Here is a 15,257-nt window from a genome sequence, read left to right as displayed (position 1 = left end):
TCCAAATGACTTTCAAGGCACCTCTATTTATACTAAAACATTGAGCACAAGTGGGGTTTATTTGGTTGCTAGCCGACCTTGACGAATTGTCCCATAACACAAATAAATTCATATCTCCATGAATACTTATCGGAATCGGATGATCTTTAGATCAATCCCACCTCTCAATGAGAGGGATCCAAAAAAAATATCAGCTGCCATTAATAAGATGGCCCACATGGAGTTTGGCTCTAGTTGCCAATTTTAACAAATTTGTATTTCAGATCTACTCATCACTGGAAAATCACTTCAAGGCCTAGGGCCTCAGGTTTTGTTCCCTAAACCTCCTTTTCTTTCGCTGCCCATACATTGAGTTAACTTAAGAAGTGACATTAAAAACACATTGACAAGATAATCACCGAATATATCTCAGAATTAAGTGACTGTCCCTTGCTTTCTGAAGATTAGTCATAACAGAAATTTGCATCTAATTTCAATATTTCTGAGAAATAATTAATTGAGGACTTTTGGGCATACTTTGCATTGGTTTGGCATCTTAATTTCACTGATAGTTTTCTGCTTTGGCCTCTTAATTTCACTGATAGTTTGCTGCTGTTCTGAATATTAAATTTCTGAAACTTAGGTGTTGAAACATAACTCTGAAGTTGACTGTAATAAAATTTTGAAGGGCTGATCTATCTGTTTGCAGTAGCTATTCTCTGCTGTCACAAGTCCTTTTGATGTTCTTACTATCTCTGAAACATACTCCTGTCAAATTCAATTTCTATTTTTTTTAAGTGGTTTGAGGACATTGATGAAAAGGAACTGTTTGCGGCATTAGTAAAGTTGGGTATATTTATCTTTTGAGTCCCGGATCTGAATGATACACACATAAGCTCACTCCCAAGGAGCATTTCACATACTTGATCTCATAAGCAAAGGAAATTGTTTATTTTGGGCTTTCTTAAAGGCATTTGGCTCACTGTTAGCTTGCTGCCCTTAAGAAATCTTACTGCTGTTCCAGAATTAATTTCTGAAAATTTTAGTGAATTGAATCCATTTGGTAAAGAAGACTGTTTGCATCATATGTAAGCTTGGGAACAAATCATTGGCAGTGGTATTGTTTAATGATTGTCATCTTCTCAATTACATGATCTGAAGCTCACAGCTACTTAATCAAGAAGATAAATCTAAGAAGTGTTGGTACCTATTGGTATTGTTCCATCAATTTATAAATGATAATGGTGCTAGGATCTAGTTCTCTCTAAGCTAAGTAATATTTGAGAGTGACTTTTTCTATTTTGCATATCATATTGAATAGCTCATGATCTTAGATAAAAAATTGGCATTAAGAAATCTAATTATCATTTGCATTATCTTGAAAGAATCCTAAGTGAATAAGTTTTTCTTATCGCCGTCATTGTCATTAATTGGGTATCCATTGTGGATAGTAATCTTTCCTTTGGTCATATTGGTAATCTACTCTTAAGAGCATATGTCTTGTGGTCATCTAATAAGCGAGCAATCACATCTTGGATATTTTGTGTATCTTGTTGGCACTTAAAAATTGGCACTTTGTCTTGTATAAGATTGTCTCTATATTCATTAAGTACTCTTGTCATAAAGGATTAATCAATACTAAGTACTTGAGCCTTAAACAATCTTATCTCAAGACTATTCACTCATCCCTTTGCTAATCACATTTTGCATCTCTTTAGCAGCAATTGTCCATCCTATACTTGGTCCTAAATTTTTTTGCAAGATAGTTGACTGCACAAGGCACTGGTATCAATCATTTAAATATAATCAAATCCTATAAGCCTTGCTAAATCTAAATCAAGTACTTGGTCGCTTCACTGTGCCTCCTGAACTGGTTGGTTCCCAACTAGTTCTCCTTCATTCCATTTCCATAGGGTCTACCCCCCTTAGCCTGTTGTAAGGAGACAACTTAAACAGAGAGATTGGGGATCAGGGTGACAGCCCCCGATCTGAGCCGTTGTCGCGGTGCCTAGACATTATGTGCGACAACACATGGCATATGGACAATGGGGCATCTCATCATATGACATCATCCCATTAGTTATTTTCTAGTGTGATTAAGTAGGACTCAAGGGTATAGACTATGTTTGGCGATGATGCCAAGTATCCAGTAGTGGGAGTTGGTATTGTTCCCTTCAAACTCAAGTTAGTTAACTCTTTAAATTTTGACGATGTCTTGTTTGTTCCAGGGCTTAGAAAGAATTTACTTTTAGTTTCAATTATAGAAGATAAGGGCTATGTTTTCAAATTCAACTAGCAAGTCCTCATCAGCAATTGAGCCCAAATATGGCTCAATAAATAGGAGTTAGAGAAGGTATTTTTTACAAGTTGCAAAATGAACATGTATGTTTGAGCCCTAATTCGTAACAATGATAGCTTGTGTGAGTTGTAGCACAAGAGGATGGGGCACCTGCATCACAAAAAATTTCGTATTCTAAGGGAGATGACCACAAATCTTCTAGACTTCAACATTGAGTATGCAAAGGTTACACTCTTGGCAAGCATGCCAAGGTTGTCTTCCCAACTAGTGAGCATATGTCTAAGCAAATTCCAAACCTTGCACATTTAAATGTTTGTGCAACGATGTCAGTAGCATCAATTTTAGGAAGCATGTATTATGTTTCCTTCATTAATGAATTCTCTAGCAAAACTCAAATATGCTTCTTAACGACCATAGATGAGATCTTTAGCAGCTTTTTGGGAGTTCAAAGCTCTAGCTGAAAACCAGACAAGGAAGAATATCAAAGTCTTGAGATCAAACAATAGGGATGAGTATATCTCCAAGGAGTTCAAGGGTTGTTGCACGAAGGCAACAATCAAGAGGGAGTTGAATGTTCCATACAACACACAACAAAATGGGGTTGCTAAGCAGAAGAGTCGACCCTTCATTGTTAAGGTTGTGATTCATTACCAGGACATACCAAAGTTTCTTTGGACAAAAGCATGCAACACGACATTCTACATCGAAAACCAATATCCTCAGAGCCAATACCCTCTCCCAGAGGCCAAGTCATTGGAGAAGGCACTTACTAATTTGAAGCTAAAGTTAATTTTTGTATCTTTGGTTGTCCAATTTATATCCATGTTCTAATAGGACTATGTTGGATTCTCCCGGCAACAAGGGATTATTTGTTGGTTACAGTGAGACTTCAAAGCCTTAAGTGTCTATATTCCAAAGCAAAAGAAGACGAAGTGAGAAAGGATGTAAATTTTGAGGAAGACTTTACATCCAATAAGTCCCATGAACCTACTCTAGTGATAAAGGATGAGGAGCAGAAAGCTTTCAAGGTTGAGCTACAATCTGAGACTATAACACCTATCCGAGCTACACAAACTAACAGACTCAAACATCGAGGGATGCATAGAAATATGTTGAGGCAGTGTTTCATGGGGACACATCCCCTAGGGTTTTTTTTGGGGGAGGGGCTCCTCACGTTTCCGACGTTCCCAGGATGGAGGGACGACTGGGGAAACATTTCCTCACATCCCCATTTTGGGGAAACTAGGGAGACGTAGGGGGAATCATTTCCCTAATGTAGGGGATGTGTTTCCCCAAAAGGGGTGCTTGTGTACATCCTGTCTCAAAAAGAGTTGGGTGTCCCCCCCCCCCAAATTGTCTTAAAACAAAAATTTAAGAGTGGTAAAGCCTAATATTAAACACTAAGCCCCTACCAATGCTATGCAATTAATGGTAAAGTTAAACTCTTAAATTTTTAACATTACCATCAATTGCTTGGGATGTTTGAGTGGTTCTAACCTCACTGGATTTCACATGAAGAAAGCAAAATATTAGATCCCACTCAAAGTCTAGCAAACTCAATAGTTTTCAGAATTTCAAGATTAAGGGGATTACAACATTTCCATTGAATTCTTAACATATATGAGGGTATGGAACTAGCATTTAATCAAGAGCACCAAGCCCTCTATGTACCTTGATGTTGGTGGCATTGGTTGTAGAACTCCTCTATCATAAACCTGGTAAAATTGTACATATAACTCAAACAAAATATCAATTTTACATGCTAAGTTTTTGTTGATTTTCCACGAAATTTTGATCTGTTTTTATGAACAATCTGGAATAAAAATTTCTTTTCACACAAACTCAAAATTTCTCTACACTAATTGCAACGAAATAGAATAGAAATAATCGCACAAATTCACACAAAAAAAACACACAATTTCTAGGGAACCCAAACCGAGAAAACCCTCGCTTGCTTGAGAATTTTATTGAAGAAAATTAGAGCAATAGATCTCTTACAATACACTTGCTTCAGTAGAGAATACAATGAACTCTCAACCTTACACCAAGCAAGAAACAACCCTGCAAGAATACTGATTTTCCCCCCCAAACTCGTGCATGCTAGCAGCCCGAAATCCTTGCGCTATTTCTCCTAAAAGCACATGCAAATCAACTCCTATTAAAAAGGGGTATTCCCTATTTCTATGTGCACTTCATTGGGAACTACCTCGCCCTCCAATAACTCCAACAAGAACCCTTGCTCGTTCTCTTCACAAGCTTGTGCTCAACAACAATGATAATGCAATTATGTGCCTTCGAGCTCCTTATAAGCAATTTGATTTGCCTATTGTTAGTGAGTTTTCTAAATTAGGAGTTGAACTGGAGCTTTTCTAGTTAACAAATATCAACACACTTAGTCAACTAGATCATCCGAAAATTTAGAAGGCTAACTCCACATAAGCTTTCAGTTCTCAATTTAACTCACACTAGAGGATAGATAACTCGTCCCCCACAAACTCGCACTAGTCAAATTGCTTCTTGAACTTGTCCTCATCACTGGAACTCGTACATGACTAAGAAGATCTCTAGTTTGATTCCTTGAATTAAGGCACAAATCAAGGAATCCATTCCTAAGCTACTTTTCAACAATTTTTTCTACCTTATTTTAATGCTAAAAGGGTGATATTGATGATGAGGATCCCAATATCGGAAATGATTTTGATGATATCTAGGAATTTGTTGAAGCCATAGGGACCATTTAGAACCTCTTTGTTGATGCATTTTGGTTCAAAGATGGATTGCGCTCGATGTTATTTTGGTTATATGCACCCTTGCTACATATTCAAGTTGGATGTATGATTAATGTATTTCATTAATCAAGTTGAATTTGAATCATGTTTATATATATATAACCTGATGTCCCCTTAAATTTGGGGTTGCTCAAAAACATTGATATCACACTTAAGAACCGTCACCCCCTGCCTAGGATAGACGGTTTGCTAGATCAGTTGCAGCAAGAAAAGTATTTCACCAAGCTAGACTTGAAGTCTAGATATCACCAAGTTCAAGTCAAAGAAGAAGATATACGAAAGACCACCTTCAAAACCAGGCAAGGTTTGTATGACTGGTTAGTTATGCCATTTGGCTTACGTAATGCGCCAACTACATTTATGAGATTAATGAATGATTTACTGCATCCTTTTATAGATTCATTTGCTACTGTCTATCTGGATAAAATACTAGTATATAGTGCTACCTGGGAGGAGCATATTTCACATTTGATGCAAGTGTTGGAAACATTGAAGAAGCAACAACTACTATCCATCTCCCCATTCCCGTGTGCCCCCACCCCAAAAACTTGGTAGAACATTGTGTTGAGGCTCCTAGTAGCACATTTAAAGAGAGAAGACATCCAAATAATCATGATAAGACAAAGCATTTTGATATGCAATATCACTTAATAGTCAAAGTGTAATCTTTCTGGCAAATAACATTGCTTATCATGCTAGGACAAAGCATATTGATGTGTGGTACCACTTTGTGAGAGACATGGTTGAAGACACAGAGATATTGCTAGAGAAAGTTGTTGAAAAATGTTGCAGATTCATCGACAAAGTCTATTAGTATTGAGAAGTTCTCTTGATATAGAAAATCAATGGGCATCCTTGCCCAAGATATGTGATAAATTTCCAAGCCATGTTGGTTTGCAAAGAAAACAAGTGGAAGAATGTTGATGTGCAGACATGGTTGAAGACACAAAGATATTGTTGGAGAAGGTTGTTGAAAAATGTTGCAGATTCATTGACAAAGTCAAATAGTATTGAGAAGTTTTGTTGGTATAGAAAATCAATGGCAATTCCTAACCTAGATATGTGATCAATTTACAAGCCTGGTTGGTTTGCAAAGACAACAAGTGAAAGAATGTTGGACATGTGTTATATTCTTTACATGTAGACAGTGCACTCATGCATGAGACATTAGTCGCAACATATGGATTGGGCACTCATGCATGAGGTATTAGGTTTAACATGTGGACTATGCACTAATCCATGAGTATTGGCTGAGAGAATTTGGGGGACTGCTATTGTGCTTTTGTGATTAATCACGGGAAGGGATTAGAGTTGTAATCTAATTTGGTGAACAGTGAAGTTAATATATTGAAGAAGAGAGAGGCGTTGCTCTAAGTTAGGTTGGTTTTTTTGGTTAAGGGTTTCCAAGGTAAATCTTTGTGGATTGTGTGTATGTTCCATTGTTGTTCTCTCTATTTGCTTAAATTTGTATCATTGCTTCACTTAAAAAGGCCTAAAACTTACACTCAAGGTTTTTTTATTAATTCAATTTGAAAACCCCAATAACAATGGACCTTTGTTTCGAAGAAGAGTGATCCAAGTGGATATTCGTGGCCACCCGCCTATTCCACTTGGACCCCCGACACTAATTCCCTTCAGTGTCCTAATTTCCAGTGCAGTTTTCTATTTTCAGCAATTTTTTAGGTCCTTAACTTCCGAAGCCATTTTGAGGCACTAAACCATGTTTTTGTGGAAAATGGGCAAATTTGTAACCTATGGCAAGGGTTTGTAGTTGAAAGTTGTTGTCCTCGACTAAATCTTTCTAATGAGGTATTATATGAACCAAATGAAGATCGTATGCCAAAGTTATGACCCCAGGCAGTTGACGTTCCAACTATCCCCAATGGAGCCCACAAACTTTTAGCACTTCATCTCCTAGGGTTAAGTTTTTGGATGTTTAGGGTTTTCCATTGTTTCTTGATGATAAAAAGCTCTGTGAGCCTCGTTGTAACACAATTCAGAAAGCATGTAACCGCCACATCTCTTCTCAGAGATAAGCTACCATCGCCCAAGCTAGTTTGTTTCCGTTATGTATGTAAACAGTTTTCAGCACTTGCTATTTATTAATTGAAGTTTTGTTTCATTGTATCTTTGTGTTCTTGTTTAAATCTGTATTTCATTTCTTTCTTGCATAAATCCAGGTCAAAGATCCAGCCTCTTCTTCACTCGCAGTTTCCTTGGTTTATACCAGCCATCATGTACATCACCACCACCCATGTTTGGGTGACACTCACAAATGTTTCCAGTCACTTCTGGTTTAAAGAGATCTTCAAAGAAATTAGTAACAAACTGGGTGGATGTTTAGTATCAGATAGAAGAAATGGAGAAGGTGGTGCTTTCACTTGTGCTGGACTCTATGCAGAACAGGATTTTGCAGTGGAGTATACAAAACAGAATCACTTTCGACTTAGATGGCTACCAATAGATACAATAATTAGAATAAAAAAGCATCACCTTCGCCTGCAATATTTGCCATGACTTAAGGCCATTTTCTGGTAAACTGCCCCAAAAAGATTCCCAGACAAGAAAAAGAAAACCCTTCGATCCCTCAAAATGTGAAAAAGGCTTTAAGAAAATCAATAGGAAAAGAAAGCAAAAGTCAAACTTGCTGGGGAACCAGAGCAAAGGGGAAAAGGAAGGTGCTACACAAAAGGATTTACCCTCTCAAACTGTTGAAAAAGAGGCAAACCGGACAAAGCCGCTGTCTCTGGAAATGCTATGCTGAAGCTTTCCAAGCTCTGCTACAGACATTAAGATTGACAGAACGTATAGGCTCCCATAGATTCCCAGATCTGAGAAATTCATGTTGGAACTCTGTCAAAAGCGAAAGAGACAAAGCCCATAGGGATTTCTCCTAGTTGTTATCTCCTGTTTCTCAGTCTCCCACCTTCAAGTATAGCTGAGGTGATTGCTTTTCTAGGTTTGTTAGTATTTAATAGCTACATTATTTTCCTACCAAAACTAAAAAGTATCATTCGTGTACAAAAACATATTAGCTATACAATAATATAACTTAATGTACTGTTGTCTATTTTAAATAAGTATACTTGATGCAATGATCTATGTCAGAAACCCTAAAGAGCGTCCTTATTCTCTTGTTCCTAGTTAAGTACTATTAAAGCATTTATGTACAAATCACCATGTGATGTAGAAAACTAAATCAACTATCGAAACACACCATAGATGGCCAATTCAACTGTTACAAATCTCAAAATATAAGAGACGACATCAAGCATTCTGAATCAGAAAGTTATGAACTATAATTGTTAATGAGTGTAGGGTTTCAAAGTTATCTTTCATCAAAAGATTATTTTTCAATCTCTCTTGACAAAGATGGACACATAGCAAAAGTTCATTCATCTCATTAAATGATCTTTCAAAAAGTAATTGAAAAATAAACTCAAGAAGTAACAAAGACAGTGAATTATCGTTTTGTATCAGGAGGAATACATGTCAATCAAATGACAATAATAAAATGCTGCTTCATAGTGGAACTGTCTGATAGAAATTACAACCATGACAGGACAGAATTATTTTCTTACTGCATTAGTTTCATCTGGATCTGTTTTGAACACATAAAATAATGGTGCTACAACTTCATTCATCCCTTGCACATATCTAATCCCCGGGTTCAACTTTGCGAAAATTAGTAAGATGCGCTTCAATGCTTCCTGTTCAAATGCCCAAATAAATCTCTTAGGAGGATCACAATTTCCATGGAAATACGGTACTCCTAGGACTGCCCATTTGTCGTTTTGACATTAACAGTTCCCTGGGCTTTGTAAACTTCAAAATACCGGTCCTTGCTACAAATGCCTGACCAAATATAATTCAAAACAATAGTAGCACAAGCCACAAACCTGATTTTCAATTGCAAATGTACAATCTCCAGAGAAAAAATGCATATCTGGATGTGTACGTTTTACATCACGTTCAATCTGTTCGACTGTCTCTGTATCCTAAAAAACATTTAAGTCAATTGAAATTAGACAATTGGAGACATCTTCTTAGAAGCTATCTTGAGTTCCAAAAATGCTTCTTAATGTTAATTGACCTGAAAGAACTGGTTCCAGACACTATTCCTCCCAAGGCTCAGTGGATGTTCTCCATGGGTAATTTCAAATCTTCTGAGGAATCCACTTTCATTTTCAGAAGTTTCCTGAGTGCATTGTAGACTGGCTTCCTCCATTCTCCTGGTAACTTCTGACTGACCAAAGGCACATATATAAGAAGTTCAGTATTGCAGATGCATTGGCAAAAATAGAAGGGATTCAATGGAGGAAATAAAATGTGAAAAGAAGCAAAACAGAAAGAGCATTGGCAGAATTCCCTTCACTCTCTATAGTAAATAAACCATTTTTAAAAACTACTTACAGGATTCACGAGAAGCTCTTCTTTAAATATGGCATACTCAGATCGCTTCTTGAGTAACTCAGTCTCCCACAGATCACGATTCCTTGGTAAGTATCCAAAGAGTAGCTAGCCCATTCAGGAAAAGGCAGAAGGCAATTTAGGCATTCCATAGCTATTCATTAAAACAATTAATGCCAACTACCTTCAGAAGTGTGTTCACTAATGGTCTGTTTAATCCAATATTGTAATGATGAGAACACAAGCCCCTTCAAGGAAGGCATAACATTCTAGGCTCCAAACAAGATAAGAATGTAAATATCAACATGCTGCAAGTGGTTCGATAATGAAGTAACGAGGTGCAAATAAATTATACACTAACTTAAGATTGTGGCAAAAAGTTAAAACCTTCCAGACAGTTGGCCGGAGTTCCCCACCATCTGGTATTCCTTGAGAAGCCAATCGTTGCAACTCAGGTAGGCTTATGACCTTCTTGGAAAGCTGGATAAGAAAAGGCAATAAAGCATATAACGTTAGTCTCAATTTGGGGCAGCAATAAGGTTTCCAAATTCCATGCATCCTGTGACAATCATCAAACCAGAAGTTGTAATCCAGTACACAAACAGTAAATGCATCCAGTAAATACTTGAGCCCAGCTAAAATAGATAAAAAGGACAGGAGCTAATGGGAAGGCAGGTCAGATGCTCACCTCGGTGTTAAATTGTGCCCGTCTAAAATCATCCGACAAACTTTTGTTAACCTTCAGATTGGAAAATTGTGGAGGAGATGAATGTCCAGGAATAGAGGGTAAATCTAAATCAGGAGGAGCCCACGAGTCGGCCGGTGGATCATCAATTTGATTTGATGCTGAACTAGCATATTTCTGATTTAAGCTTTCATCCAATTTCAATGTTGTTTCGTCTGTGCTTTCCTCCATTATCTCACAGTTACTTTGAACGCTTGGCTTGTTTACCATATCACCTGGCCAGATAAAATTGGGCTCCTGTATATCTGTGACATTATCGGCACTGCTACCATCAGCAGCACGAAAAACATTTCTCCGGAGTGGATCATCAATAATAGCACCAGCACTTTCCTGTAGCCGGTTTTCTCCCCCAGCATTAGTGTTGCCGTTCTCCTTAGACCTTCGGTTTAAACTAGAATCCGAAGGCCCCGAAGACCACACTGAGCAATTGAGCCACTCAGGCACTCCCTTGACTTTGCCTATCTCTTTCACTTTATCTGTGACCATTTTGCCACGTTGGTGCGGATAAATAAGTCCAGCGTTAAGTGCCTTTCCTGAGGTACGTATATGCAAACACCTTTGATCAATGACAAAACTTGCTGGCATAAATTACCCTGGGCATTCTTTAATGTCTCACAGAAGAACTCCAAACATAATGCCCACTAAATTACAAGCATGGTTGATTTTCTGCATGTCAAATTAAGGGCGGGCGGCATTTTCACTAACCTGTCAATTTTACAAGGCATAGTTCTATTTCAAGCATTGCTCTTCATTTTCAGAGAGCACTGCCCTCCTCATTGAACACGAATCCTGCTGGCCGAACTTCATCGCCGCTTCGTAGCACCATCTTGCTTCTATAATACCAGTCTCTCTGAAATCTCTCCAATTCAAAGACTGCTGAAATCACTAAAAAACCTTTGGTTTCAAAAGCCAATTAAGGCATGCACATCAATCTGCTCATGGATTTTATGAAATCATCCCAGATTTCACCACCGGGACAGGCACTTAGGTATCCCTACTGAGACCAAACAATATTGCCCAACTCAGAGGTCCCCAATTTTCGAAAACCTGCCAAATCAGACCCCAATAAGCTCATCGGCAATCAAAACCTAACTCAACTACAAGGGGCATCCCACATATCGTTTGCTCCACTGAAATTCCATAGCATTTATGCGTACATACTAAAAACTGAAACAAATATTTACCCTAATATAAATGTCTGAGAAATTGACCCTGTCATAACACTTTTGGAAAGCTCATCAAAAGCTGAGCGACCATAACAACAGCAGCAAGAAATGAACATACAGCGCATGCAGAGCTCATGAGAGATCAACAAGGAAGATATAAAAATAAAGACTGTTTACAATGGCAGGTCGAGCACTTGGGAAATCAAATCAATCATCATTTGGGTTCATTTTTTCTGCTGAATTTAGTCGTTTGAATCCTCCTCCTGAGTTTATTCATTTGGGACTATTTTTGGGCAGAACTAGATCGTTGTATGCCATTTTTCCCTGTTTTACTATATCCAAGACAATTTTTCACTAAGCGAGGATTTCCAAGAGAAAAAAAATTAAATTCAATAACAGAATGGCAATTTACAGAACGAGGATCATTTCAGATGTACACGGGAGGAATTAGATTCGAACCTCTGGCAATTGTCTCCACCTTGCTGTGTTGGACGACGACTGGTTGCAAGATTCGCTGGATTTTATGTGCATACTCTTGCACTTTTTTCGTAAGTTTTAAAACATGATGATTAAATCGAATCGACTGTGTCATACCCTTCGCCTTCCATCCCTTTGGGGTTGAGAGGACCCGATGTGACACAACCATTTGTCTCGAACCTTGTCGGTGCGATGATTAATTGGGAAAGAGAACAAATATTGTGGAACCCCTTCAAAAAGTTTTATGAATTTGTATTGTGGATTTTTCCTTAAAGGATCTACAAATGCGAATTAGTGTAATTTTCGTTATTTAAAGTATATGATAGGGAACTATATTATATTTTAAGTAGCTATAATGATTAAGAATATTTTTTTTTAATAATGTTAGAGGGTATTTATATTTTTGAAAATTTTAATGGTTAAATTATTATATATAGGGTGTTTTTGTCTTATAAATAAAAGGTTTCATATTTTAAATGTTTTTCTAGATTTAGTAGGCAAATCGCTGCGTGGATGTGGGTCTCTTATCCTATAAACAAAGGGTCTCATACACCAATTTGGTATCTCGCTCGGTTGATCTTAAAATTGGATAATAATAATAATACATTAATTTGATGTTTGGCTTACTTGTGACTTTAAAATTAAATTATTAGTAATAGTAGTAGTAGTATGTAACTTTAGTCTTGGGTTAGTAGCTTGAGTGGTTGGGAGTATGGTTTATTCTCCTATCAACTCGGGTTTAATTCCAAGGGACAAGTTTGGCTCGTTCTTATAAGACTTGAAGAGTAAGCAACCCCTAGGATAGATTCCACTTCAATGGGATTGGGATGTCTCAACTCTTGCTGAGTCATAAGTTATTGACATATTTGGCTTGGGGGCTATTAGATATACTCTTGGTGTTTGGCAAGGTTAGGACGTCTTAGCTCTTGCTAAATCATAGGTTTTTTTTGTAAATAAGATAAGTTGTATTCCTAAGTATAAGAGGTATTTACATAAGTTGGTTTGTGCGAGACTATGTCTCCAGCACAAGAGCCAACGACCCTGGCTATTGTGACAGTCAAATTGACATAGTTACATTGAGACTTTACAAAATATAAGTTATGTTTGCTTTGAGAATTACAGTGATCAGTACAAGGGAAACAAATAGAAAACAAAATTGTTGTTGACTCCAAAAAGAGACCAAAAGACAGAGTCGAGCCTGGATTGTCAGCATTGAGGGCCTTTATTTTCTGCTCTGAATTCGTTGTCGCTTTCTCTGTCGCGGCCATGGGAGATGTATCAAAAAGGATCTTGATGCACTCATTAAGGGTTGGAGGTGATTGGGTCGTCATCCAGGCTTATGGGCTGCTCCTGGGTGCTTCCCTCCTGCGGCGCCATAGCGAACGGACGGCTAGAGGAGGCTCTCGACATTTCTTTCTTTATGCTTGGAGAGCAGTCTGCTGGCGAATGCATCTTGGCAGTGGACTTCTTCTTTAGGACAGTATATTGAGGAGATTCTTGAGTGATGAAACGGAAATGGTGGACAGCCTCGACAAAAATGACGAATTTGTTGGTGAGGCTGTCAATTTTGTTCTCCACCACCTTGGAGCGCTCTGCCTACTCTTGCAAAACCAGGCCCAGGATGGCCTTCTGATGGGAGATTTTGGGGGTTAGTCAAAATCCCTTTCCCTTAAATAATCGATTCTAAGGCCTATGGGTTATGGCCCACAAAGCCTTACCGGAAGCGTTCTAGGTTTTAAGCCTTTAAACCGTAGACTTATAATTCATTAGAGCTATTACACTATCGGCCCTTTTCACCATCGGAGGCTTTAACTCTCCTCTTATACATATTATGAAATACACGGGAAACCAATGTAAATCCCGCTTAGAACTCACGCATCGGACTTCAAAAATAATACACCTGCTTTAATAACTATCGGCAAGTCCGCAGCCTTAAGCGTTGTTCCACAGAGCTGCTCCAACTTCCGATTTCCGATCAGCCCGATTGGCCTGATCGCCGATTGCGACCACCTCCGATCGCCAATCAATTTATCAGCGATATCGCCATCGGCATATCGGCCTTCCACTGCGCCATGTCCAAGTCCTCTGCCGCTCCGATATGCGATCGTCGATCGCACTTAAGCCGTCAATCTAGACCCTCAATCTGACGGTCACGATTTAAATCGCATTTCACTATCGCTCTGTTACAAGGGCCAGTTCCAATATCCCCGAGGGACTTTCACCGATGCGATATAAAGGTTTCTGCCCCAAGCGACTTGATCTGGATTGTTGATCCTTCAGATCCAATGGTTCCAGGGCATTCTGGCAAGTTTTCCCTTTAACTTTATTTATCCGCCATTTTAAGGAATCATGTGTTAATACATAGCTCCGCCACCGTCTTTGCCATTTACGCATAACTTCCATTTGCATCTTTGGGCCGTCATCGATCCTTTCCGTGATCGATGGTCGATCAACACATCAAAATTGGGATTTAAACCCTCGTACACACATATGAAACAGAGTTGGAAAAGAAACCATTTACACATACATATATATAAAACACAGACAGGCACATAGTCCTAAGGCATTTCAGCCTTAGCAGCAGTGCTCCTATTGACTACATCTTTAACACTAAGGTTTTCAAATCAAGTCTATCTCTCTATTTCTCCTCTCTTCTCTTCTGAACATGCAGGTTCAACACACACACACACATATATAAGGAAGCATTGTTGGATCGGATCACGGAAGGATCTGATCACATCCTTTAACAAAAAGCCCTTAAAGCATTGATAATGCATGCATATGTGGCAGGATATATCTATCTAAAGAACCACTGGATCGGATCACTGGGAAGGATCTGATCATATCCCTTCCTTGATTTACTCAACAAACCCGTATACATGGCAGATTACATTTTTAGATAAGTCTTGGAGAGACTTATCGCTTTCATCTTTTCCTCTCTTTAAATATGTTTTAAAGCAGATTTTCTCCTTGTTTTGCTCCCCTGGTCCACGCTCACTTTCTTTTTCCGCTTTGGATTCCTCCCTTTGTCTAAGGGTATTGGATGCTCCTACATCAGACTCCCGAGGCACAAAAATTTATGACCTCCTGGTCATATGCTTGTCATTGTCCTTAACAATTCTACCCACTGCATTCATCAGTGGAACTGCCTTCATGGTCTTCTGTGAGTTATAACCAAACCTCTACAACAGCAAGTCCTCCTTGCTACCACTTACCTCACCAAGCTCTCCTCTGGACTTGGTCTTTTGGCAAGCTCTATGGTTCTCTCCTCGAACCTTTTGTTGACTAACAATTCTACCCAACACTTCTTTTGTTGGAATTGTTATCTCTAAGACAACTCTACCCACAATCGCACTTGTGGAGCTGCCTCAACAACTTCTACCCAATGCAGT

At 38.5% G+C, this 15,257-nt stretch overlaps 1 protein-coding gene across 2 annotated transcripts in view; it reads right to left on the bottom strand.

Moving 5' to 3' along the window:
• Positions 1-12,064, bottom strand: part of LOC149141054 (uncharacterized) — a 60,995-nt gene extending 48,931 nt beyond the window's left edge. Inside the window, exons 1-8 of one of the 2 annotated variants that reach the window (XM_089450197.1) lie at positions 11,848-12,064; positions 10,928-11,269; positions 10,166-10,755; positions 9,865-9,957; positions 9,481-9,585; positions 9,161-9,313; positions 8,967-9,065; positions 8,649-8,777 (exon numbers count right to left, since the gene is read on the bottom strand). In XM_089450197.1, coding sequence (XP_089306323.1) covers positions 8,649-8,777; positions 8,967-9,065; positions 9,161-9,313; positions 9,481-9,585; positions 9,865-9,957; positions 10,166-10,755; positions 10,928-10,964 — 1,206 coding nt within the window. In that variant the 5' untranslated portion in view covers positions 10,965-11,269; positions 11,848-12,064. Of the gene's footprint in view, positions 1-8,648; positions 8,778-8,966; positions 9,066-9,160; positions 9,314-9,480; positions 9,586-9,864; positions 9,958-10,165; positions 11,270-11,847 lie in introns of both variants that reach the window. The other variant, XM_089450196.1, reaches the window with a different exon arrangement.
• Between the last annotated feature and the right edge of the window lie 3,193 nt (positions 12,065-15,257).

Source organism: Pinus tabuliformis, chromosome X, assembly GCF_031772625.1.
Source record: "Pinus tabuliformis cultivar Carrire ecotype Pingquan chromosome X, CPIR1, whole genome shotgun sequence".
In the NCBI taxonomy this organism is placed as follows: Eukaryota; Viridiplantae; Streptophyta; class Pinopsida; order Pinales; family Pinaceae; genus Pinus; species Pinus tabuliformis.
Note: the sequence above shows the minus strand (reverse complement) of the source record. Positions and strands in the feature narration are given on the sequence as shown.